This window comes from Podarcis erhardii (genome assembly GCF_964252035.2).
Source record: "Podarcis erhardii genome assembly, chromosome: 4".
Classification (NCBI taxonomy): Eukaryota; Metazoa; Chordata; class Lepidosauria; order Squamata; family Lacertidae; genus Podarcis; species Podarcis erhardii.
The window spans coordinates 62,915,725-62,939,169 of NC_138508.1; the positions used below are offsets into that span (position 1 = coordinate 62,915,725).

A 23,445-nucleotide genomic window follows, 5' to 3' on the forward strand; every position below is an offset into this window, starting at 1 on the left:
ATGTATACGAATATACAGAAACATATAATTGCATGAAGCACTGACTTGTCCCTGAACAGAAACAGACCCTCCAAGTGTCCCTATTTTCCAGGGACGTCCCTGATTTAGAGAAACCGTCCCGGTTTCTGATTTGATTCTGGCATGTCCCACTTTTCTCTAGGATGTCCCTATTTTCATTGGATAAATGTTGGAGGGTATGGAGTTATCTGGCCCCCAGCTGTCTGAAGGCAATCCTGTATATGGAAGTTTCTTAATGTTTAATGTTTTATTATGTTTTTATATATGTTGGAAGCTGCCCAGAGTGGCTGGGGCAACCCAGTATGATGTGTGGATTATAAATAGTAAAATTATCATTATGGAATGGGACATCCCTATTTTCATTGGATAAATGTTGGAGGGTATGCAGAAAATCTGAGCTTGATCGTGTTACTTTCATAAGATACGTGGCCTTAGACTTTGATGGAGCTGTTGGGGAGGTTTTTCCTTAGCAGTAGCCATTATTAATGCCTTCTAGGTGCCTTCACCCAAAGCTGCCTTTAGTTTACCATGGAGAGACCAGGGGGCAGCATTATCAGGTCTTGATATATTTCTATAGATTTAATTAATTAAAATATTTGCATTCTGCCCTTCTATCCACCATTGATCTACCAGATGAATTACAGAAATGTTAAAAAATATAGAAAATAATGAAAGTTTATAAAAACCAATACACCAAATTTAAAAAGAATCTTTTTTTATATATAAAATATTTATTAGGGTTTTTATAAAAGAAATACAAAGATAATAAACAGCATTGCTTTGTTTTAACAAAATTTCATAACTTCTTTGGACTTCCTCACGTCTCCCGCTCCCACTTACATCGTTAATAAATTTTTTCAAGCAAATTATCATCTTATTTGCAAATTTATAACCACTCAATTCAATATAATGTAACAATTCTCCAACAAATTTTTGTTTATCTTAATCTCATTTATCGTCAATTTCCGATCCAATTTAGTGATGGCCAATTATTTATAACCAAGCATCCTTATTAACATTCCTCTAAATCACAATATTTTTGTAGATAAATCTTAAATTTGTAGATAAATTTGCAAATTTAAAAAGAATCTATTCCTGGCAAATAATTCAGGAAAAATAAACATGTTTAACAACATCAACACTTCACAGTTTATATAGTCCCTCAGGAAAAGTATCATAGCCTTATGCTGTGAAGTCATTACACTCTCTAGAGGTTCCCATAACCTCACTGCCACTGTAAAACAGGCCCTATCTTGCATGGCATCATATGTAATGTCAGATGGGGAGTGTGGTAGGTAAAGCCATTGATACTGCTGTTCAGTGTAGAAAATATTGAGCTAGATTGTCCCCTTGGTATAAGGCAGTTTCCTATGCTCCTAGTGATTTGATTCCTTGATTACAAGTGTCTATTTTTAAGTCCTTTATGGAAACTAATTTATTGTTTCATAAAATTTATACACCGTTTGGTTATTTAAAAAACCCCTCAACGTTGTTTGCTAAGCATGAAGTCTACTGTTTCAATATGGTGGCCTTTGAACTGATTCCACCCCACCCAATATACGTAGAGGTTCTGCTGCATATATTGTATTTATTTGCAAGGATTCACACTCTCTTCTATGAAGTGAAATGTTTTGTGTATCTATACGAACTTTCCACTTGTGAAGAGTTCTCCTGGTCATAGAAGATAGGGATAGTATCTGCAGAATAGAGATCAGGATATTGAATAGTGTGCATGTGAATCTGTGCTGCTAGACCATGGGTAGGCAAACTAAGGCCCAGGGGCCGGATCTGGCCCAATTGCTTTCTCAGTCCGGCCTGTGGACGGTCTAGGAATCAGCATGTTTTTACATGAGTAGAATGTGCCCTTTAATTTAAAATGCATCTCTGGGTTATTTGTGGGGCCTGCCTGTTTTTTTGCATGAGTAGAATGTGTGCTTTTATTTAAAATGCATCTCTGGGTTATTTGTGGGGCACAGGAATTTGTTCATTTCTCTCCCCCCCCCATAAAAAATATAGTCCGGCCCCCCACAAGGTCTGAGGGACAGTGGAAAGGCCACCTGCTGAAAACGTTTGCTGACCCCTATGCTAGACCACTGCTCCTGTTCTGATGATGTTATGAGTTTGGGAGAGGGACAGACTCTCCATAATCTCTAGATTCAATAAAGAGCTAGAATTTGAGCAAACTCATAAATTCTTGAAGTAAGCAAAGTTTGGTTAATTAAAACTAAGCCAAGCCTTTTTGCATTCAGTTTAGGATCACAAGCTCAGGCAGCTTTACATAACCAGCTTAGGGTGAGCCAAGTTGTTAACATAACAAAAGGTGTTGATAGTCCATCTAAGACAGGGGTATGCAACCTAAGGCGGGGGGGGGGGCCTAGATGCAGCCCAATTGTCTTCTCAGTCCGGCCTGCGGACGGTCCGGGAATCAGCATGCTTTACATGAGTAGAATGTGTCCTTTATTTAAAATGCATCTCTGGATTATTTGTGGGGCATAGGAATTCGTTCATAATTTTTTTCAAAATATAGTCCAGCCCAGCACATGGTCTGAGGGACAGTGTACCAGCCCATGGCTGAAAAAGGTTGCTGGCCCCTGATCTAAGAGGAATCCTTGGGCCTGGGCACACAGCGGTTCCTAAGGTGGTTGGATGTGTGTGAGAGATCTGTATTCCCTCTATGTAGACTAAAGTGGTGAATATGTGAATAAATCATTTGTCTTAAAGCTACGACAGGCTCCGCCATGTCTTCAGTTCTCCAAAGTAGCACAGACTTTGGTTGAGGACCAAGACCCCTGGAATCCTGTGCCTGGCTCAGCAGGAATTGGGGGGGGGGGGCTGTAACAATATGTAGCAGTACGGTCTTTCTTTAGTGCTAGCTAAAATACAGTATAAAGACTGATCTGGTGATTTTTTTTTAATGAATCGAAAAAAGACCTTGCAACATGTATGGTTAAATTGAAACACTGCTAAATAACAGTTTATCATGACTGATTTGGGATTCTAGATATATGTTGGAGCAATCCAATTTCAAATACGGAAATAAAAGCTGAACAGTATGTAGCTATTCTCCACACTTAGACTCAGACTGGTGCACATTTAGACTCAGACTGCTCAAGATGTTGACCTTAAGCGAATGCCATAGCTCTCTTTCAGACTGGTGATTCACTGGAGTAGACAGTTGTGAATAGATCCATACAACCTTTCCCCGCCACAGTGAGGTTACTTTTTAACCTAAGCTCATATCTGCACCTGCAGGTTTGTACTGCTCTAATTCTTATCAAACTTATGCAGTTTGCACTGTGGCACACACCCATCCTACTTCCACCTACACTGAATGCAGGGTGTAAATCATTATTTCAACACAGGCGATAGCACTCAGGATACAGTATTGTCATGCACTGCATCTTTCCCACACCTTTCCTATTAGGCTGAGCTCAACTATATAGAGTAGACAGCTGTCTGGGATGAGGCAAGGGGCATCTGCCAGGAAAAAAGCAGCATGCAAGTCTAGGCTCTTAGATGGTTTCTACCTTGGCCAACTCACTACCCTAAATGTGTCCCAGAATTGTCTCTAATGTTGGAGAGAGTTTGGGTACAATACTCTCATTTCCATAGAAATGCCCTTGTTCTGTCTGTGTGAACAGCACAGAGTGAGTGGCATGCTACTGTATGTTGGCTTTCTCTTAGTGAGCGTCGGAGTTAGTACCCAGCAGATCCATACTCATCCAGAAGGTTTATTATCACAGAAGAATTCAAAGGCACACAAACCCTTCCCTTAGAGGTCACAGTGGGTATCCTCTTGGACCATACCAAACATGCATTATCTGTCATGCCTGGGAAATATTGCCAATCTATTCCCATTACATGCTCAACTGCCCTCCAAAGATTATCAATTCAGAGCAATTTAAGCATTCATGTTACTCATACTTTACATGAAAGTACTTTTTCTCCTTATCACCATTGCAGCAATATAAGCTAAAATTCTTATAAACCATGCACACCCCAAAGCCACAAAGTCTTGCGGCATCTGAAAGACTAACAGGGTGAAACTAAGTAATGCGACAAAGTTAATGTATAAGTTATACAGTTTACCTTTATGTTGAAATGGCAATAAAAATGTGTTTTCGTGGGTGGGGGAGACTGTGGCATAAGCTTTCATGGACTGCAATCCATTTGCATTCCTAAAAATTAACCTAATGAAACAGTGGCGTAGCGTGGGGGGGCCGGCCGCACTGGCCGCAGCATCGGGGGGGGGGCGCTCGCACTCGCAGCTCTCTGCACCTACCTGGCTCACGGGTTAGGGGGCGCAAATTACTTGCCTTGCTCTGGGTGCTGACAACCCACGCTATGCCACTGTAATGAAAACATGGAGGATTCTCATTTCGCTTTTCTTGCATTTTAAAGATTGCGTGGGGAAAGGATAGAAAGAGAAATGGCTTTGAGTAGGTGGGGAGCGCGGTATGACTTATTGAAGTTGTGTTACAGATGCAGAATAAAGAGGTTATATCTAAATGTGCTGAAGTAGTTGGACATTTTACATCCGGAACAGCGCGTCGTTTTAAAAACGTCTCTTTCCATACCCACATTTTCCCTTGTGTTCCGCTGTTGCCCTCTCCAATCTTTTAACCGAAGAACGCAAGGTCAGAAAAGGCTGGAGCTCAAAGCGTAATAATGAAATCAGACCTCAGTGAATTAATTCTTTGTGCCTGCGAGTTTCCCCATTTTTTCCTCCTTTCTCTGTCATCTCCTACATTTCAGGAGGAGCCATCCCAGCCCCCTTGCTCCAGTGCTCGCTTCTGTTACATGAGATCATTTGCGCTTCGGTCCTTTCGCCTAGTCCTGGCATTCTTCGGAGGCACGCCGGATGGCATCTTTTGGTTCTACCTTAAATAAACCCCTCCGCTTCCCATGCAAACGGTGCCATTTCTTTGGAGTTCTCCGCTTGTTGTTTGCAGGTTCAATAGGTGGAGCCGAGGCAGCGAGAGCTCCGCCCTGTCTAGCCCTGCAGCCTTCCCTCCCACTTCGCTTCTCTTACGCCCTTAGCACGAGAATGCTACTCGCACCGCAGTGCTATTCGCTGCTTCGCGCCGGGCTGGCTTAGTTTTGCGTGCGTGAGGTTACAAACACAAGACACACACACACAAACACACACACACACACCCAGAGTCTAGGAATCTTCTCCATCGTCCTTTCCTTTCCCCTCCCTCTTTGGAGTCTCTGATCAGTTCACGGCGATGAGGGAGCAACTCAAAAGGTAAGTTTAATTATTATTCAAACCCGTCCTTTTTTTCCTGTTCTTTTTCATTGAAAACCTCGCACTTGTCGAGGCTTGTGTGCTGCTGGCAAGCCAGGGTAGTTAAAGGCAAATTAAACTTCTGAAGACGTCTTTGCATTGGGAATTTACAGCTTGAGCGTCCTCCCTGCCAGCTGTTTTCTCTTATTCTCAGTGCAGGTGCTTGTAGCTGGCTGGAGCATGCCAGGGTTTAACCCTTTCTCCCACGGCTGTAGACTTTGAAGATGAAATATTTCTTCTCCCCGGTGCAGAGGCGGCTGGGTGGGGGTTTTGTTTTTAATTTGTGTGTGAGAGAGAGTACGTACACACACACAGAGGGGGGTGGGATTTATCCTGACATCAAAGTAATTTTTCCCGGCGCGCAGCCCAGTTCCTCTCTACATTTCTGTCGTTCAGGGGTTTAAAAGCCCTCGATTTTGTAGCCTGGCACTTTCTAAAGTACCTTTTAATCAGGCTGCATTCTGTGAGTGCCTTAAAAAAAAAAAAAAAAGGAGGGAGAGAGAAGTCATATTATTTACCATTATGTGTGTAAGGACCCTGCAGAAGAAAGCTCACCAGACTTTTCATTCACCGAGTTAAAAGGTCAAATATCTGCTTGATTTCTTCTGGGAATTCGAACTGACGTTTAATTCAGTGCATTCCTTTCTCTCTCTCCCTCTCTCTCTCTCTTGGTGTCTTGGTGTCTTGGTGAATGTGGTCTAGTTGGAACATGCTGGCTGTGTAGGTATGAATGAAAGAATAGTACATGTAAGCAGCAGCTAAGCAGGAAGTCGGGATAAGGAAAGGGAGAGAGTCTAAAATGTGTACGGGGAGAAGCTGTTTGTTTGCATCATTAATAGAAAACTTTAAAGGCAAAGCAAAGCACTGAGTATTGCATTTTGGTGGTTCCCCCTCCCCCAGCATTGTGGTTGATACCTGCATCATTGTAAAATTTACGAGTAGAAAAAACATACAGTATTATATCTGGTATATCATATTGCTAAATAAGTCAATTTTCTCTAAGTTAACTTGATTATATATATATTCCTAAATGCTGGGGATAGAGAATAAGAAGTGTGTGTGTGTGTGTGTGTGTGTGTGTAATTTGTATTTGCTGTGAACAGAAATGAGAAATTTTAATATTGGTAGTAATGTTTTATATGGTGTACCTTTGTAGGAAATTAGTATAGGATCTTAGAAAAAGCATCTAAATATAGGATCTTAGAAAAACACACCCTTGTTAAAGTAATGTACTCTATATTCAACCTTGCCTCTTAAAATAAGAACTAGTTTACTGAGGTGTTGCTTGTACCCTATTAATACCAGAGGAAATATAGTTCCCTAAAAGATATTCGGTCCATTATCACTAAGGAATTGTAGTCATCATTGTTTGATCCTGAATTCGACAAGACCCTGCAGTGAAATTGCTTTGGCAGAAGTGGAGAGGATAAGCTTTGAAAAGCAAATAGATCAGTGGACAAGTAACAGCTGGAGGGGTTGGCTCACCAAGCTTTAAAAACTGTCAGTGTGCACACAATAAAATGCTGCACATCAAAAGAGACAGAAAAATAATTACCATACTGTATTTAGCAATTGACATTTACTCCCTTCTGCTCCTACTTGATATTAATGCAAAAACTTTTTAATTTGTGCATCATCTTGGAATTCTGAAAATGCCAGCCAAAGCCAATAAAACAACAAACGGCCAACTTTTTCTCAAAAACACACTCATCCGAGGATTATAGATTAAGACAAACAGTAATCCTTCGCAAACCACAAGAGGCTGCTACTTTCTGCATCACTATTCTATTATTTTCACCCTGATTAGTTTCCCTTCAGGAAATTGGGAGAAGATGGGAGGAGGGATATTTGCAGCTCTAAATAACAGCTTTTACAGGCAGGTTACATTTTAATTGGTCCATAATTTACTCTGCTCTAGAATGAGTGACAATTTGATTTATATTAGTATTTCTTTGAAGTGTTAGCTTTAGTTAGCAAAACCAAAACCAAATCTGAGTCTATATATTTTATATCCATCTATCTATTTAAACGTACTCATACCGCTGGTCCATTAAATCTGTGATAATCTCAGGCACTACTGGAAAACAGGAAAACACAAAAAAAGACTAAAGGCTGTTTCAGTTCTGCAGTCTGGTGATTTATTATTTCTTAATTTCTGATTATTAGTAAGTAGGTGTTTGGGGTTCCCTGTTGCCACCTGACAGCATTTTGTTATTCTTCACACATACGCATCTAGTTCATACTGCATTTTTCAAATCGCAGTGGGAGAGGGATGGAACTTGCTCTAATGCTGTTGCAAATTAAGAATCATATAATGTGAAGAATGAATATGCAATTCCATGCTCAATTTTTTTACCCACAACAACTTTTTAGCAAGTGCACATGCTAGAATCCAAAGAGCATATGATAAAATATTTAAATATAAAATACACATTTTAGAAATACATTCAAGAATACAATGAAAAATGTTTAATATATTTATATTCCTATGAAATAAGTTCTAATGGTGGACAGAACAAACCTAATTGGGAATGATGGGGGTGGGGTGGGGAGTGAGGTGGCAGAAAGTCTTTCACTTCTATAGCCCTTCACATTTGTGCCTGCCAGGGTAGAAGTCGGGGCAGTACAGTAGTACCTCGGGTTACAGACACTTCAGGTTACAGACGCTTCAGGTTACAGACTCCGTTAATCCAGAAATAGTACCTCTGGTTAAGAACTTTGCTTCAGGATGAGAACAGAAATCGTGCGGCGGCAGCAGGCGGCCCCATTAGCTAAAGTGGTACCTCAGGTTAAGAACAGAACTCCAGAACGAATTAAATTCTTAACCCGAGGTACCACTGTATTTGTTTCATCTTGCCCTAACCATTTTCTCTTCATTGTACCAGGTAACATGTCTGATCGTGGGATTTGGGAGGAATTGAGAGGCTGTGAATTCAGATTCAAGGTTGCCTTCACCCTGGCTTCACCCACCTCTGCAACACCTTGTTTTGTTGGTGGAAATGCTGCTGGAGGGATTTTCCATGTGCATAGCAGGAGCCACCACAGCAGACATCCTGGTCCTGGTGGCAGGGAGGCACCACTACCCAGTCCTAATCCCTTCCAGCCAGCGTGTCCAAGGGTTAGGTTTATTCTGTTAGGCTGCTTTTATCATTTTCGCTGCTGAAGTGTTTTCAGAACAAGTTGTAATAAAGGATGCAGAAGATAGAAAACTAAAACTAGAGACTTTAGAACATGGGTAGGCAAACTAAGGCCTGGGGGCTGGATCCGGCCCAATCACCTTCTAAATCCGGCCCGTGGACAGTCCAGGAATCAGTGTGTTTTTACATGAGTAGAATGTGTCCTTTTATTTAAAATGCATCTCTGGGTTATTTGTGGGGCATAGGAATTCGTTCATTCCCCCCCCCCCCAAAACGGGATAAATTGTTTACTAACACAGTCTGCACCTAAATTGTCCTGCATAATACCTTTCTTAATCTTGTGCTGGAATGTTCCTTTTTTCTTTTGCTTTGTTTATGTTTATAGAAGTTTAGCTCAATTGCCACTAGTAATGAAACCAGAATGGGGGTTCCAGAGGATGTTCCAGGAGGCACTGGCTCTGTTCAACACATCATGATGCAAATGCCATGGGTGCAATTGTCTCATGCACAGTCAGCTGTTGTCAATGTCTTTATTTATTATATTTAATATATATACCACCATCTGATGATCATGGGGCAGATCAGAGAGGTCATACCGTAAAGTGATTTATTTTAAATAGTTGACTCTTAATGCATATATTTAAATTATTTGATTGTAATTCATTACATGCCATATTTAGAGATAAGGTAGTTTAGGACTTCATTTTTTAGGTCACAGTGAATGTCTGATGGACGTTAATGTTTTTCGTTATTTGGAATAGGCAGTATTTGCAGGTGATACTGATCTGGCTTGTTGAGGCTCGTCCTGTGTGAACTAATTTTCACCCCAGACCTCTGCAAGGAAAGAATGACCAAACTGTGGGCATTTCAGTCGCTGATGGGCGAGCTTGGGTGCAAAGAGGGCTTTCTTTTCTATGCTCTCTTTTTAACATGTCATCCACATCATGGTATTAGACTTACACATTCTGAACCAGCAACAGCACAGGAGAGAGAGCTTATTTCACCCATCAGTGAAAATAGCATTCATTGTTTCATGCTATCTCCTTTGGGCTTCATGGCTCATCCCAAAAGCTGTAAGAGCATAGGATGCCAGGTCAGTACTAAGACAATTAGCCCATCTAGATCAGTATTGTCTAAGCTGCTGTTCAGGGTGTCAGACAAAAGTCTTCCCCAGTTCCTTCTTGGGGATATTGTGGGTTTGAACCCGGAGCCTTCTATGTGTAAACCACATGCTGTACCACTCAGCTGTGGTAAAGTGAGGCCAGAATGTGCAAGTATGTTCTTGCACTCCAGTTCCTGTTTAGCTCTATAGCTGGGCTTGGAAATTGGATTAGAGAGGAAAGCATGACCAGTGTGCACCTCAGAATTCACTTTCTGGACTTTGCTTGAGACATGATGGCTTCCTTGTGTATAAACCTGGACACCTTTGGAAAGAACGGAGGGATATGAATTTAATACAAATAAAGAAGTAATCCTCTGCACAAAGAATTCCTTTAGGAACAGAAACAGCATGGGTCCTTCAGCAGATGGAGCACACTGGTTTGGGAAGGGAAAGATGATGCTTTCTTTCTTTCTTTCTTTCCAATAATGTAAACCACCCTGTGATCCTCGGATGAAGAGTGATATGGAAATTTAATTTTAAAAAAAGAAATGAATAATGAAATGAATAATGATTATTTAAGGTATAAGGGCTCCAAAATATAAAAATCAGATTAGCTAACCTGTTAGAGTAATTAATTGCCAAAGTGATGTCCTGAAAGTATTTGAAAATAGGCCCTCTAATTATGTATAGTTTTACTCCAAACAAAATACTAAATATGTGTTCCTCTGAGCTTAGAATTCAATAAACACATCTTGAGATTGTTAACACTAGAGCAGCCCAATCACTATAACATGAGAAGGATTTCATAATGTCTGTTTCAGGAGATGAATACATAATATTCAACTACCCCAGTGTATCCCATAGCCAGACATATAAGGATAACCCACACATGAGGCAGAGGGAAGCAGGCTAGATGGTTTGTCTCCCTGTCTAATAGATTTCTTAGTGCATTTGCTTCCAGGGTAAGGGCCTTAGCTAAGTGCTGGAGAATATCCTTAGTAGGCAGAAAGTCCAGGTTCAATGCCCTGACATCTCCAGGTGGTTACAGGAGAGAACCCCATCTGAAACCCTGCAGAGTTGCTGCCAATCAGTATGGACAGCACTGAGCTAAATGGGTAACACTGTTGTTTATCTCTTTCCACGGATGCTTCCTAAGTCCTTCACATCTTTTTACAATGCTGATGCAAAATAAAGCAGGAAATGTAGTGGGAAGGATCCATTGCACTTGTAGTGCTGCACATTCCTTCTTTTACCATATTCCACCATTTGAGCACAGGGAAGCTTTTTTGTCTGAATTTTTAGCTTTCTGTTATACAAACTTGCATGCTTATTGGAGTTAAAAATTGCTGCAGATCCATTAAAGATGCTACTGTGTTCCCAAGTGTGGTTCAGAATGCTAAGAGTTGCTGAGTTGGCATTTTGCTTCACACAGTGTGTACACACATACACACACACACACACACACACACACACACAAAAGCAGCCCCAAAGCTAACAATTAAATGGCCTTTGAAAATGGCAAAGAGGCTTATGAAGGGAAGTCTCAGTGGAGCCTAACCTTTCCTTGAGCTGCACTTGTGTGTGGAATTGTTGATAACTTTCTAAGCTGAAAATGTTCAGAAAGAAGGAACACTTTTTAGTTGGTGGAATGAAATAGCTGCAGTCTTCTTGTGTTCTGAATATAAAGTGCTGGTTAAATCAGCTCTTGCGCTTTGCAATCACACTCAACCTTCACAGAATTTTCCACAAATGATCTTCAGCTTTCCTTAAAATTTCACGCAGGAGTAAGAGAAGTCCTTCTGGTTCTTGAGCACTTTTTTTCTGCTCTTGGATATTATATGTTAATAATTTCTAAACTGATCATACATTATTTTTGTTAAACAATTGTATCACTGTTGCCTCATGGCACTTATTTCAATGGAAGGAGGTTTGTTTTCAGGTCTGAGTCAGAACTTGCAATTTCCTGATAAATAGTTGCTTAGAACTGACCATTGAGAAACACTGGATTGAATAGGATTTACTTACCAGCAAATGTGTTTAGGATTGCAACCTTGTGTATTAAGTGTGACTGGTTTTTTTGTGTGAAGATGAATAGATGAATGAGAAGTAAAGTAAAGCAAAGCACATAGTTTGTCTCCTCCCTCCGATAGTTTTGTTAATCTGCCTGAAAAATATCAGTGGTAATCAGAAAAACAACAACCTGGAAGTAAATTCAGGTATTCACTCTAATTCTGTTGTTGAAAAGAACTGGGCACCTCTACCTATTGACTTGTCTTCCTGTGGTTTCATGGAATGCTAATGAACATAATAATTGCTAAGGAATGAATGTTAACACAGAGAAAGTTGGAAGGGACTGTAAATTTTGAGAAAGAGTGAAAGAAGTGAGGAATCTGTATTAACTTCAACACTGATCAACCATTAGGTTCCCATTACAATCTTTATAATAGCTTAGGAAACACATGTTAATGAATGTTCACAGAAACATACTTTCCAAATTAAAGGTGTCTGTGTAGATTGCCATTTAGGACACTTAACATGGTTGTGACTTTGAAGCAGTGAGTGAAGTGTCAATTTAAAGTGAGAACTTTTGCTGAATAAGAGTCATGATGTTAGAAAATTGTGATTGTCAGAGCTTTACCCTGACATCATAGGGACAAACATCCCTGCCATTTGGCCAAGCTTCTGTGATAGTATGGAATAGTCTCACGCTTTGTAATTACTTGGGTCAACCTTACATTTATTTAACCACTAGCCTGGTAGCCATAGGTGAGAGAAATTGCTTGCAGTCAAGTGCGTGGAATTCATACAGTCCAGTGATTAGGATGGTGGAAGAGGGATGGAATGCTCTTTCCCGCCTCTGTGCCCAGCATAGAAATGCAGCAGGCTGCTGCAGGAGGGTTGGAGCTCTCAGTTTCTCTTCTGCAAACCCCCAATAAAACCGGTACCTTTTGTGGATACCTAAATCAGCCTTGAAAGTATCAGCAGAGGGGGACTATATAAACTTAAGGGGAAGGGGGTCATATTAGCGAGGAGACAGAGATTTGAAATAAGCCATTCCAAACTGCAGTTTTTAATATAAGGATCCTTGTTTGCATGAAATTGAAATTAAATATCTGAACCTTCTGAGAATTTTTTTGTTTATGGATCTATTTTTTATTTTACAAATATTGAGGAAAAACAAAACTTTAAAGCGACTTTAAGAACAAAAAGAAACAGAGAGAAAAGGTGACATTATATCTGTACCTCCTTCCACCTACATCCTACCCCTCAATGTCTGTTCTCTCACAATTCTACTATATCAAACATTCAATGGGATATATTCATAAATCCACACGCAGCAAGTTTGAAATAGGTTTGCTCATTTGATAATCTAACGATTATAGACATGTAATATAGAATTCAAAGCTGCGAGCAAATGATTGGTCACTCTGTTTTTAAACTGAACATAAATATTCCAAATGGTTAGCAAGACCCAGATTAAGGGCGGGAGCTAACATGATTCCATCCAGAGCTTTGGGAGCAGTCATAAGGCTGGCATCAGCAGCTGGCATTTTCAGGCAGCTCCCAGGACCTCCATGTCTCAATAGGGCCCATTGCTGATGCCTCTCCTGGATTCCCGTAGATAGATAGACACACACACACACACACACACACACACTCGTAACTTGGATCCTGAATGCCTTGGTACTTGGACATTTTGGCTCCCAAACGCCGCAAACCCAGAAGTGAGTGTTCTGGTTTGGAAACGTTCTTTGGAACCCAGTTGTCCAATGGGGCTTCCGATTGCCTGCAGGAGTTTCCTGCAGCCAATCAGAAGCTGCGCTTTGGTTTCCAAATGTTTAGGATGTCGAACGGACTTCCAGAACAGATTCCGTTCGACTTCCAAGATACAAGTGTGTGTGTGTGCGCGCACGCTGCTCTGAGCATCACTTACCGGCTGCTTCCAACAACCACCCTAAATCTCCCACAGTGCCCTAAAGCAAAACTACATCACAGATATCCTGAAAAAAATAAAATGGAAATCTGAGCCACCTGTTGATACTGCTTGGAACATTTGCTTCAGCTCCAATTAAACCCACCTAAGCTGGAGAATGGGCATCTGAGGGCAGTTTGCTCAAAAACCCTCCTCAAACCTGTGACCTCAGTGCACACAGGTTTTCAGCAAAAACAAAGTCTTCTTAAAAATGATTTTTATCAAATAATCAAGTTTGATTTAAATAAAGCATCCTTTCAATTAGTTGCTAGACTGATATATAAATGTGATTCTCCCAAGTTATTTTTCAACACGAACAAACATAGAAAACCTCTCAGGCCAATTAATGACTATTTGGAGAAAGCGCATAAAAGTGACAGAAATCCTTTTAATCATCTAGTCTTATTTATTCACACATACTAAGTATATTATGAATTAATAAAACATTATTAATAAAAATGTCTTGAAAGTTTAAAAAGAGCCTTTAAATTAAGGCAAACTATTTTTCTCTTTGGTTATAAAAATCACTCCTCATAAATACTTTAGCACCTCTGATTAGAATTAGCACCACAATAGTCTTTGTCTTTAATAGTGCATATGCATGAATGAATATTCCTTAGATTCTTGACCGAAATATAATAAATGTTGGTTTTAGAATATCAGATATGACTCTTAAAAAAGGATAAATAAATAATGACATTCTCCCTATCTGATGAGAGAGATGTTGCATGTATTTGCAAAAGTCAAATAAATCATTTCCCTCATATACACAAAATTGATTTCAGCTGGCAGACCTCATAGTTGGGCCTTCACACACATACTTGGTAGTTAAATTTCAGTAGGCATACTTGGGGTTGCAGTGAGAGTGTATCAATGTACGATACTGGATTTCTGTACTAGTCTGCAAACCATATGTACTACTAAGTATGTGTTATGCCCAATATAATAAAACATTTTATCTCATTAAATTATATGTAGCTTTATAAACATGTGAACTTATTTACAACGAATCTGTTCTTTAGTCCTACAAAGAAACAGAACTTTACTATGTGTAGATATTTGCTTGAGAGCTTTTTCTTACAGATAACGTTTATAAAAGCATTCATTATGTCCTATATGATGTCATATCATGTGAATTGTATGTAGAGTTGTTTTGTTCACTGAGGTATTAGTACTTTGGAACTTCTTTGCCTAAGAGAACCAGTCACACCTGGGGACTGCTAGATTATTTAATTTATGGGTAATTTCTACCTCTATGTCCCTCTCCAACTCTCATTCTCAGATTTCATTAAAAATTAACCCCCACATTAACCCCCTAGAGCTTCCCCTTCCCAACATATAAATGCCAAACCCGCTTTTCACTTTCCCAATTTTATTTATGAAGCCACTTTAAAAGTTTCTCTTCTCCACTTGCCACCAAGGCCTTCTCCTGACCCAACTCATTTACTACATACATTTACTCCTCCTCCTCCTCTTTATTCCCGCCCTGCTTTGCCCCACCACTTCGTGCTGTTTCCATTGGCTATTTCCCAGTGTCAGAGCAGTGTAAATATAATATAGAGTAGGTATTTTCAAACTTTTCATTCCAAGGACCCACTTTTAACCCAAACATGCATTTGAGGACTCATTTCTTAATATTTTAACATATATTTGTATGGTGGTAATGCTCCTGTTGTGACCCACCTTGGATCAAGCTGTGACCCTCAAGTGCATCCCGACCTACCAGTTGAAGACCAGTGGTATAGGGAGATGTAAACATTTATACAGTGCCCTTCTAGTTCTCCTGTACCATTCAGGATAATTGAACTGCCTTTCCACATTATTCAGCTCCTCCTTCCTAATTTCTTTTTTGAATTCAGCTATAACATTTATTTTTCTGAGCTGAGCAAGGTGTCCTTGGCATCCCATTAAGCTCCTTTCTTTACTTGGCAAAAAATGAAGTAACACCCAGGTCGAATAATAAAAGCTGAATTTAGAAAAATAAAAATCCAGATTTTTAATTTTACCTGTAGTCTACTGCTTTCTGTGATTAAACTGAACATTAATATGGAACATACTAAACCCTGAATCAGTGATGCCACTTTTGCCATTTCTCTGTCTTTCTTTTATTTTATTTAGTTCATATAATGTGTACACCGCTTGATTGTAAAAAATCTCAAAGCAGTTAATGAGCTAGATCAATAGAAAGCGTGTCAACCTTTCTGGATTCGGCTATGTAGTTGTGGAGCTACTCATGGACTAAAATGCAGTCAAGAAATCTGTGCATTGCTGGGCTACGATCCTTTCTCAAGCCTTCTGTGCAACACATACCAAATCTTTGACTGACTAAAAAAAATTACACTTTTGCTGTGGATGGTATTAAGTCACACAATCCGACTCCCACTTCACAAGACATTATAGTGTCCTCTTTATATCATATATTTAACATAGTTGGCATGTGTATAAAAATGTATGAAAGGGATTGATGAGGTTTTTTTGCGTGTGCTACATATGATTGCTTATGTAAGCCTAATGCAATGTGACACTTTCCCTGAACTTCAGTTAGAACAGTGACAATATTTCTGATTCCAGGAAGAAGTATGATGAATATTATTGTTGTTATTATGGTTTTTGTCACTTGACCTGAAATTACCCTTGTATTACCACATGTAATAACTGAACTGTACAATTACTAAACTTGGCAATCTGTGTAAGAAGAAAGCTAGTTTGCCCTAAAAGTATTGGGAGTGGCATAAACTTCATATAGTATTTTAAGTGAATCAGTATCTTTTTTGTCTTGCAGCCATGAGACACAGACTACATGCTGGGATCATCCTAAAATGACTGAGCTCTACCAGTCCTTAGGTAAGATAATTTTTCATATTCAACTGCTTGGTTCTGAGGAATATTTTCTAGAGAAATCACAACAACATGGCGTGCAAATGCCTGCATTGAAGCAAACTTTTAAAATGGAAACATAGGGAAAAAGAAAACCTTCGCTTTAAGTGTCAGCAAATGCTTTAAATGTTCAGTTCTTTCATGTTGTTTTATAATAATGGTGAATTGCAGAGATTTTACCTTTTAAAAACCAACTAGTTAGCATGAGCACACCCCCCGCCCCTCATCAGTTGAAAACAAGGCCCAGCATTAACTGAAGGCAAGCCTTGTCAATGTGTTGGACCCATCTTGTGGGTTGATTTACCGAATTTTGGGGCATGAAGGTGTGGCCAAAGGAGATTGTTTTCCTTGCTTTAAGCCAAAAAACCTTTCTCCAGTTGTTGCACTTCCCTTGGCTTCCAGCTGCATTCTAAAAACAAAAAACCCAACAACTTTATCTCTGCAGTCCTGTACCTTGTATTTTTTTCTGGAACCAGAAATACAGCTGATGACATGAAGAGAAAGGCACAGAGTGACCATACAATATTTAAAGTGCAGGCAAAAAGCATTTGGGGTGGGTGGGTGCTGCATGATTATTTGTTCTGTCTGCCCAAAAGGAAATGCAGGAAGGTTGCAGAAAGGGAGACAGATTGACAGGCTTTGATATGTTTCCTCCTTTTTCTGCACTTTAAACTTGTGTGGCAATCTCACACCTTTCTGTGTGCACCTTCCAAACTCTGTGTGTGGTCCACAAAGCGCTGTATAGTATTTTCAGTACCTTTATGGTGGGATTAAAGTAAGCCATATGCAAGCCTTTCCTCAGAGAATAGTATCCATAGTGTACTCACATACTATGATAAGGTTAGCCTGCAGCAATCATGCTTAAGAACAGCTAATCTCACTTCAAATACTGTAGGCCAGGGGTTGGCAACGTGCGGCCCATGGGCCAGATGCGGCCCACGAAGACCATTTTACCGGCCCACGAGCCACCCCTGAACCAAGCCACCCAGGCACAGCACGGCGCAGGGACTTGCTGAGCGGCCCCGGAAGTTGCATCTGCACACATGCAGATCTCAGAAATCGTGTCTGTGCATGTCCAGATGCCGAAAATCGCTTCTGCGCAGGAGCGATTTTTGGCGTCTGGGCATGTGCAGGAGCGATTTCCAGCGCCGCTCTGTGCCAGTCCGGCCCATGGATGAGCTCCATGGGAGTGATTGGCCCATGGCCGGTAAACCTTGCAGACCCCTGCTGTAGGCTATAGTTGGAGATTGCTTCTTTAATGTTTTCCCATCTTCCATTATGTTGCTCCATTGGCCCTTGAACATCTTGTGCTTTTGCTTTGAATGGATGCATGGAAAGGAATATGTATTTCAGAATAAGACACCACTTCATTTTGTATTTTAGCTACATTAATCAGCAGATTGAGAGATACAAATATTTTAGCCATAGTTGAAAAGTGATTGTTTTATTCTGTTTGCAGTATAAACTATTATTAAACATAGACAAATAAAAACCCAGTGTAAAAGAAAGATAGCTTTTGAATTCAGTAAAAACATGATCTATTTTTGGCATACAGAACATGGGGTTACAGATGTTTATATTTACATGTTAGCTAGGAATGATAGAACTTTAAATTTTGTATCTATGATACATGGGAAGGGATTTTAAAATATTTTTGATGCTTCCAAAATAAGCAACCCTGTCAGAAATACTGTAGAACAGACTAAAATTAGTATACTAGGCACAGTACAATACTTTATATAAATTGAACAATTCAAAATCAATCCATTTACTCTTGGGCAGAATCTTTAATGTGTATTCAGTCCTTCCCTTTGCCTTGGGTTGGAATGGATAATAATAATAGGATGTTTCTGAAACCCTGTAAGATTTTCTAATTTGTATAAAAAGTTAAAATTAAAAGTACATTTTATATTGCATGTTTATTACCTATATTATTCCTTGCTCTAACATGCACATATCAGGATGAAATCTGGTTTCTTGCAGTAGCACCTTAAAGACCAACTAAGTCAGTTCTTGGTATGAGCTTTCGTGTGCATGCACACTTCTTCAGATACACTGAAACAGAAGTTTCCAGACCCTTCTATATAGTGAGAAGGTGGGGAGGGGTATTACTCAGAAGGGTGGTGGGAATGGGTGATTGGCAGATAGCTGTGATGAGCCTGTTGACGACTCTGAGTAATACCCCTCCCCACCTTCTCACTATATAGAAGGGTCTGGAAACTTCTGTTTCAGTGTATCTGAAGAAGTGTGCATGCACACGAAAGCTCATACCAAGAACTGACTTAGTTGGTCTTTAAGGTGCTACTGGAAGGAATTCAGGCTCATCACAGCTATCTGCCAATCACCCATTCCCACCACCCTTCTGAGTAATACCCCTCCCCACCTTCTCACTATATAGAAGGGTCTGGAAACTTCTGTTTCAGTGTATCTGAAGAAGTGTGCATGCACACGAAAGCTCATACCAAGAACTGACTTAGTTGGTCTTTAAGGTGCTACTGGAAGGAATTTGTTTTGTTTTGACTATGGCAGACCAACACGGCTACCTATCTGTATCTGGTTTCTTGGTTGAAGTAATGCTTATAGTTTAAGAAGGCTTAACTCCCCTTTTACAGGCTTGGTGGTAATATAAAAATTGTATCCATTAGTTTTAGAAGAATGTAGTCATGCCTTATACAGCATCACAAGTCCATGCAGAAGCTTTCTTCTTTCCTCTTGAAGTTATAAATCTAACATGCAGAAAATCAAATCATTTTTCCAAATAATGTATCTCTCCCCCACATAAAATAACTTTTCATATAGCAAGCTTTTCTGTTAAGGAGAATATATTCCCCATTTTTCCCTGTTCTATCATTTTTTATGTGATCCTCTTTATAGGTTCACCTTTTGGTTTGTCCCCCCCCCCCCCGATGTATTTCAGCTTTTGATTTTCTATAACACAATGGTTGACAGCACCACACTCTGTTTCAATGACAGATTGTGGTATGCTTTTGCTTTTCAATGATTTTGCAAGAAGATAACCCTGCACACATTTTTTTGTTTATTTTATACCACCTATCCAAAGTTGTAAATTACTGATGGTATTGTATTTGCTATTACTACCTAGTTGTCTTATTTAAACAATAGCCTTTTAGTACTGTGCTTTCTTTATCATTCAGTAGTTCATCTCTGAACTATTTGTTTGTCTTTACAATTGAAAATACTATTTTCTAACAGCTCCATGTTTCATTAACCACTGATGTGGTGTAACTTTTACATTGTTTCATACCTGGATTTAAGAGGCAATAAATAGTGAAAAGCATCTACACATCCTGGTTTGTTCATAAGATCAGTAACAGAAAGATACATTAAACAATAGTGGAGTTTGATTATGGAAAGACATTGTGAAGATTAGGTTAATTTCTCCACCAACTGTTTGCCGTGTCAGCCACAGTGCTGGAGCAGATTGTCTCCTCTTGAGGTTTCTCAACTCAATTCCTCTGGCTTTTACATACTGCATTTTGCAGACCCAGATGCAGATCCAGTGGCAGTCCTGTAGCAGTATTTCTATGCATGTCTTGCAGGAGGTTTAAATAAAACTTTTAGAGTTTTGTTGAACATTTTATTGGAGAACAGTGGAACAGTTATTTATTAATAGAGCAAGGTGCAGAATTCCTAAATGTTGTGATTTTGCTTTGACAAAACTATGATTGCTTTTTATTCTCTTCCCCACCCCTTTTAACAAACATATTTTGTGTTCTGTAAGTTTTTGTTTTATTTGTAGTTACTGGACCTTAAATAATATCCAATATTTGATTAGTTTAACTGCTGCTTACATTCCTTATGCCAGCCTTTCAGACTATTGAAAATATTTACCAGCCTTTAAAAAGCAGCAAGGTTAAATGTGACTTTTCTCTCTGGTTCTTTAAAACTAAAAAAGAATACTGTGAATTCAGAGGTACAGAATGATTGTGTGTGTGTGTGTGTGTGTGTGTGTGTGTGTGTGGTGTAACCATTTCCATAACATCATAAGGGAATGGAGGCCTAGACACAATTTGCATATACTAAGTTATAGGCACAAGATACAAGTTACTCCACTTTCTCCACAATGCTGTCTCTACTTTTGTGTTTATATGACTGTACTAAGGGCCAGCGAGGAGGAAAGCAGCTGGGGATTTATATGCAGAAGGACGTGCATTGAAGAAAAGTAATCTCTCTAATTCAAGAGGCTCATATATAAGACTCTTGGACTCCCCCATTGGGTCCATTGCACTCCTACCAAACTTCACACGATTCAATTCTTTTCAGGGCAAAAAAGTCACAAATGACAGGCTGGTGTAGTTATTTCACAAGATGAACCGCAGTTGAAATAGTCTCAGCTTGCATTTAAATTGCCTTAATACAAGCTTCCAACAAGTTTTGTCCTTGCATTGAGGAAGTGAAACAGGCAGGTACTAGAAAGCAGACCCTCTTTCAAAAGCTTTATTTCTTTTCGGTCCTTGCAGTGTTGTCCTGCCTCATATATGGTACCAGAAATTAAATGCTTGCAATAGGTGGTAGGCATCCAAGGCTAGTCTTAGGCTTTTGTGGTCCCTTGGCCTTTTCCAGTGTTAGAAACTGAGATATGAAAGCTAGGAGCTAAATGGCACTTTAAACTTAGGTTATGGGCAAAACAAATGGAATGTCTAGGCGCGCTTTTTTAATAACAAGAATACAAAGCTGAAAATGAATGATCTACAGCTAAAATATTATGTTCATTTTTCACACAGTCTAGCCCTCCCCCTGCCCACCCCCCTAATATTCTTAAGAGGGTCTCTTCTCCAGTCTTCAGAGAGTAGCTGGAAGTGGGGAGGCAGAAAAAAGTCCTCCTTTCCTTCCACTCTGCAGTTTTAATCTGAAATCTTTGGTGCAGTACTGCGCCCAGAGCTCAGAAACTGCTTGTGCTAATGAAATTCCCTGTCGCAAAATGTGTGTAGAACAATGGGAGTTTTGAACACTGGCCTTTTCTCCTCCCTCTGTAATTATACCCCTCCCTTTCTGGATCTTACTGTAGAACTACCATCACTTAATAAAGAGGGCAGACTTCAGGCTTATGTGATTTACTTTGTTTTTTACCAGAGACATGAGATCTACCAAGCAGAGCCTGTTGCAATGGGGATATATTTAGAATTTAAAAATTCTGAGTCCAGGAATTTGTTTTGCATACCAGAACTGATTTGGGCTCCCATGATGTCTGGTACTGCTGGGAGTTGTAGTTCAACAACATACTGAATGCACTGCATTACTATCCCTGGCTTAAGGCACAAAAATGTCTGTATTTGAAGCGGGACAGCTGCAGAAGTTGTTGTATGCAGCGTAGCAGCGACATTTTTATATAGGGACAAGGGTTAAAAAGGTGCTGAAACTTGTTGGGCCTAGGAGGTATGTGGTATATGTGGTGTGCAAGAGAGGGAAGTTATAAATAGTATGTAGAGTGTGTTTGTGAGAGTGCCCTGTGTTAGGTAACTGACAGCATAATTCTGGCTGCGCGGTGTGTCATGGTATGGCATGGCGATTGGGGCAGCACAGAGGTTGGTGGCGTAAGTTCTAGAAAAAAGCCCTGATCCTAACCATGTCTGTTCAGCAGTAGGTATTATTGAATTATATGCGGCTTACTTCCAAGTCAGTGGAATTTGCATTGCAGCCAACAAATAATAGAGTGGTGGCAGAAAAATACAATCAGAGATTCTGGCAATGGCAGCAGCTATGAATTAGGCGGTGGGTGAACTGGACACCTGAAAGAAACCAGGCAGATGAAGGTCAGGGTCAGCTTGAAGACTCTAGGACTTATGCTTGTGGAGCAGGGCTTCCCCCCTCTTCTTGCCCATGCATCTCCTTCAAAATTGTCTCCTGAGGGGTCAGGAAAAACCCCAAAACAGCATGCGGGGGGGCAGAGGGGGGGGTTGTTCTGTCTAGCAAGCTGAAATGCTTGCACGGGTGTGTGGGGGGGGGTGATAGAGCAACTCTGAATTCCACAGTGTTTTCAGTATTTGTCTACATATGTTTCATGTTCTCTGTGTTGATCCTGTGTTGTGTGACATCTCAGAGTTGCTTAAAAATATTTATCCTGCCTATCCCTTTACATGCAACATGAGCATGCCTTCACTGTTGTATTTAGCAGGCAAGGTTTTGAGTTGTCTGCCCCTAGTCAGGGTCAGAAGTGGGATTTTAAAAATGGAACTGTTCTTCCCAAACTTGGAAGGTAATGCACCTTTTCAAATCAAATTCTGAGTCTTATTTTGAAATCTGTCAAACCCCCAATAGCTCCATTTGATGTGTGATCCATCAGTAATAGGGGGCAGCATGCCAGAGGAGGGGGAATATAGAGAACCCTACTTTGTCCACAGCTGAAACTGGAAAAAAAGTAACAAGAGTTTAGTGTGGGGACAGGGGAATTTGTTGACTGGAAGACAGAAATTGAGGGACAGTTTAAGTTTGCCCTGTTTTTTTGTTTTAAACCAATATGAATAATTGCTGTAGTTGTAATGCTTGGTGTTTTTGGTTTTTTAAAAATCAAATTTTAAGGCAACATTTGGTCTAGAAGCATTTTTAGTACGTAATTAATAAATAAATGTGACCTTCTCCAAAACTGCAAGAGAGATCATTCTCTTCATGCTCTCTGCAGGTTATGCTGCTTCCTGAATTTTTTTATAATCTGGTTATATACTAGATGATGAATATACTCTTAAGTGATTTTCTTTTCCTACAAGATTTAAACTGCAAAATAACAGAGCACACTTTCATGGACAAAATACAATTCCCTTCCCCCAAAACACAGCTACAAGACAACATATTTAATCCCAATTCCCAAGCCATGGCTAAAATATCTGACATCTATAAGGCATTGCCATCTCTTTTCCTTACATGCTCGAGGGAATGTTGATTGGTTCAGGCATTTCAATAGCACATAAGTCACACTATTATTTATTTCATTATCTTAGTTCAAACTTCCTAGTATTAACACTTAAAGCCAAATAATTTCAATCAATTTTTTTTTAAAAAATCAGTAATCTTAACACATGTGTTAAATTAT

General features: G+C 39.8%; 1 protein-coding gene across 12 annotated transcripts in view; it reads left to right on the forward strand.

Annotated features, from left to right (window-relative positions):
- DMD (dystrophin) overlaps positions 1-23,445 on the forward strand; it is a 1,009,769-nt gene that overhangs the window by 923,285 nt on the left and 63,039 nt on the right. For 11 of the 12 annotated variants that reach the window (XM_081858834.1, XM_081858841.1, XM_081858836.1 and 8 more), the window contains one exon: positions 16,303-16,364. In XM_081858834.1, coding sequence (XP_081714960.1) covers positions 16,303-16,364 — 62 coding nt within the window. Of the gene's footprint in view, positions 1-5,044; positions 5,270-16,302; positions 16,365-23,445 lie in introns of those variants that run through there. The other variant, XM_081858833.1, reaches the window with a different exon arrangement.